Consider the following 4,214-nt stretch of genomic DNA (forward strand, 5'->3'; position numbering starts at 1 on the left):
TTTAATTAATAAACGAATGCAAACTATTTAATTAATGTACCAAGTTAATTATGGTGGTAGCCTAATTATAAATACTAATTTAGGTGCTAACATCATATTTTAAAAAAACTAATAGCAAAATAAAACTAAAATGAAAACAGAAAACAAAACTAGAAAGGAAAAGAGAAAACACAAGAATAGAAAACGCAAGGGAAAAGAAATAAGGCCCCTGCCTTTCCCCCGCACCAGGTTCTCACCTCCTTGTTCCTCGGGCGCACCCGACCGCGCCCGCGGTCGCCGCCGCACCCACTCACCGACAGCGTCGGGAGGGGATAAGGGCGCCACGCCCCGACCCCTCGATCCCATTCCCCCACTCGCTCACCACTCCCCTCGCTCTCTCCACCTCTCCCTCTCCATCGATCTAGAGAGGAGGCCGACGCGATCGTCGCCGCGCCCGCTTCGATCCCGCGCTCAACAGCCACCCCTTGTCGCTCCGCCGTGCCCACCAGCTTTGACCTGCTCCCCTATGCTACCCGCGCCATCGGGCTTGAGCCAGGCGCCTCTCCTTCGAGCGGGGCGAGGACGTCTTCAATCTCGAGTCACTGTCATTTTCGTCGTCTCCTCCGGCATCAGTGAGCCTCCCCCAGGCCCGCCTTTGCACCCATATAGGACGTTGTGAGCCCCCGCTCCTCCTCTCTCCCTCTTCTACCTTGCATGCGCCCGTTAGATGCCCCAGCCACCGTGCCCAACGAGCTCCGGTCCCGTCAACACCGCTGACCGTCGCCGTTGCCACCGATGCCGGCCACCCCAGCTTTCCCCACTACTACCTGTAGACGCGCGGCACTGCGGCCGTTCGATAGGACCAAGCGGCGGACCAAATGGTTGCCTGCACGACAATTCCAGCGCGTCGCCGCCGTTCCGAAGGTCGCCGGCGCTCTCCGTGCACGCGTTGGTTTGGACCGGCAAACTGCTTCTGGCGCTCTTCTGCTGCTTCTAGCGCCGACGCCACTGCCCCTCCGCCCGCGCTTGCCGCTCGCCGCTCGCACCTGTCGCTGCTGCCTGCCTGTGGCGCCGATCCTTTTACCGTCGCCGTCCGCCGTTCCGATGCCGCACCCACCCCCGCACAGCGCGCGTGCCCGCCACCTCTCGACCGCTCGCGTGCTGCTCTTGCTCGCCTACCGCTGCTTGCTACCACGGTGCTGCTGCTGCATCCTAGCTTACCGTACGTACTCTGTACTTCTAGCTACTGTAGCTTCTACTAGTTAGCTTTTCAATTTCTAAGTTGACTAAGCCCCTAAACAGCCCTTAATCAGCGGTTAAACAATAGTTAATATGTGTAAAAATAATATGAGTAGGTAGTACATTTGACAAGGCTCAAATGTTTCCATTGGGCCAAATCCACTTCATGCATGGATTAAATCCTATGAAAATCATAAATTTCTATCTTCTGTTAAACAGAGAACAGTTTTAACCTGAAGCATTGTGTGTTGCGTGTTGTGTGTGTGCCGTGCGTGTGGCCGGCTGGGTTCTGCCCAGTAGTGGCCGACCCTTGTTAGTGCTAGGTTTAGCTAGTGGTATTAATTAGTGCTAAGTTAGTCTAGTAGTAGATGACATGTAGGCCCCCATTAAATAAGATAGGTTTATTTAATTGTTTAGGTATATAGTCCATGCCATGTGGGTCACAACTCTTCTTTTGACTAGTCAAATTGACTTGGTCAAGTCAAATTAAAAGTAATTTAGACAATTTAGAATACTATTAAAACTTTGAAAAATCATAGAAAATAATCTTTAAGTCGGATGAAAATACTTTGTACATAAAAGTTGCTCAGAACGACGAGACGAATCCGACTACACAGTACGTTCGTCTACCACGCATTCCTAGCATAGCGAACATGCAACCTTTCCCCTCCGGTTCGTCTGCCCGAAAACCGCAAACTTCGGGAAAACATTCCCGGATGTTTCCCCCTTCGCCGGTATCGTGTAGCTCCATGTTAGAACACTCCTAGCTATGCCTGTTGTCTTGTTATGCACCTGTTTACTTTATATTTATTGTTTCTTCCCCCTCTTCTCTCGTTAGACACCGAGACCGACATCGCCGCTACCCAGTACGACTACGGTGTTGAGGACCCCTCCTTGCCAGAGTAACCAGGCAAGCCCCCCCTTGATCAAGCCGATATCGCCTATTATTCTCTATACTTCTTGCATTAGAGTTGTGTAGTTACTGATTCAGGTTAATCCTATTCCGTTGCATAGCCTATCATTGTTGCTACAGTTGTTGATACCTTACCTGCAATCCAAAATGCTTAATATAGGATGCTAGTTTATCATTAGTGGCCCTACATTCTTGTCCGTCTGCCATGCTATACTATCGGGCCGTGATCACTTGGGAGGTGATCGCGGGTATATACTTATACATAATATGTGATACAGCTGGTGACTAAAGTCGGGTCGGCTCGTAGAGTACCCGCAAGTGATTCCGATGAGGGGGCTGAAAGGATAGGTGGTTCCATCCCGGTAGAGGTGGGCCTGGGTTCCCAACGGCCCCTGACTGTTACTTTGTGGCAGAGCGACATGGTAGGTTGTGACCACCTAGGTGAGAGGTGGGCCTGGCCCAGGTCGGCGTTTGCGGTTACATCAATGAACACGCCTAACGAGATCTTGGTATCTGATCTGAGTCTAGCCACTGGCCTATACGCACTAACCAACTACACGGGAATAACTATGGGCACTCGACATCGTGGTATCAGTCGAAGCCTTCTTGATGTCAACGACTGAGCGGAGCACGCCGGGTTGGACCACGTAACGCAACTACCTTTGTAATGGAGGTTGCTAGGTCTGCTCACTGGCCGCCCACGCAACATGCACGTGTGCAATGGACGATGGGCCCAGACCCCTGCGCCATAGGATTTAGACCGGCATGCTGACCTCTCTGTTGTGCCTAGGTAGGGCTGCGACATGTTGATCTTCCGAGGCCGGGCATGACCCAGGAAAGTGTGTCCAGCCAGAGGGATCGAGCGTGTTGGGTTATGTGGTGCACCCCTGTAGGGAAGTTTATCAATTCGAATAGCCATGTCCCTCGGTAAAAGGGCGACCCGGAGTTGTACCTTGACCTTATGACAACTAGAACCGGATACTTAATAAAACACACCCTTTCGAGTGCCAGATACAACCCGGTGATCGCTCTCTCACAGGGCGATGAGGGTAGGATCGCCGGGTAGGATTATGCTATACGATGCTACTTGGTGAACCTACCATTCACTCTCTTCTATATACTTCAAGATGGAGGCTGCCAGAAGCGTAGTCTTCGATAGGACTAGCTATCCCCCTCTTTTTCTGGCATTCTGCAGTTCAATCCACATATGCTACCCTTTTCCATTTGATACCAATGCATATGTAGTGTAGATCCTTGCTTGCGAGTACTTTGGATGAGTACTCATGGTTGCTTTGCTATTTCTTCCCCCCTTTCCCGGTTATTGCGATCATATGATGGAGCCCAGGAGCCATAGGATCCCGAGGATGATTCTACGTGGATTTCAACTTTCAGGAGTGCTTAGAAGGTCCCAGGCAGGAGGCCTTGCCTTTTTGATCTTTGCTACTTTTGTGCTAGCCTTCTTAAGGCAAACTTGTTTAACCTATGTCTGTACTCAGATATTGTTGCTTCCGCTGACTCATCTATGATCGAGCTCTTCTATTCGAGCCCTCGAGGCCCATGGCTTGTAATATGATGCTTGTATGACTTATTATAATTTTAGAGTTGTGTTGTGATATCTTCCCGTGAGTCCCTGATCTTGATCGTACATGTTTGCGTGTATGATTAGTGATAGAGGCAAAGGTGTCCCGTCTTTCGATGAGATGGTGGCTATCGTTTTGGAGGAAGTCGACTTTGATGATCCGACTACGAACGTGCGAGGACGTCGCACCTTAGCAATCGCTAAACCAACTCCGAGAGGTTATTGACCACGCTGGAGCACGATCAACCTGACCACAAAGGTTTGTTTCCTGTAGGCAAACGAAGAACAAGCAAGAAACTTAGATTGCAATCTGGATAATTTGAATATAAGATGAAAGCTTTATTAATCAAGGTGGGGTTCTGTGACGCCTTTGTCTGGTCGTTGAACACAAACGAAGTACACGAAGTTGCAGCTATGGTGAACTTTAATCTAAACAAAACCCAAGGAAAAAGGTCTAGATGGATCTACTTATATAGGAGCAAGGGGTGACGGCCAAGGAGGTGG

The 4,214-nt window shown here is 50.0% G+C and overlaps 1 protein-coding gene across 1 annotated transcript; it reads left to right on the forward strand.

The window, feature by feature from the left end:
- The first annotated feature begins 256 nt into the window (after nt 1-256).
- Nucleotides 257-2,897, forward strand: LOC125522151. The gene is made up of 2 exons (XM_048687228.1): nt 257-1,201; nt 2,057-2,897. Exons 1-2 carry the CDS (start codon nt 775-777, stop codon nt 2,122-2,124), a joined length of 495 nt encoding a protein of 164 aa, XP_048543185.1. The 5' UTR covers nt 257-774; the 3' UTR covers nt 2,125-2,897.
- Nucleotides 2,898-4,214: the final 1,317 nt, after the last annotated feature.

The sequence above is a fragment of the Triticum urartu genome, chromosome 7 (assembly GCF_003073215.2).
Source record: "Triticum urartu cultivar G1812 chromosome 7, Tu2.1, whole genome shotgun sequence".
NCBI lineage: Eukaryota > Viridiplantae > Streptophyta > Magnoliopsida > Poales > Poaceae > Triticum > Triticum urartu.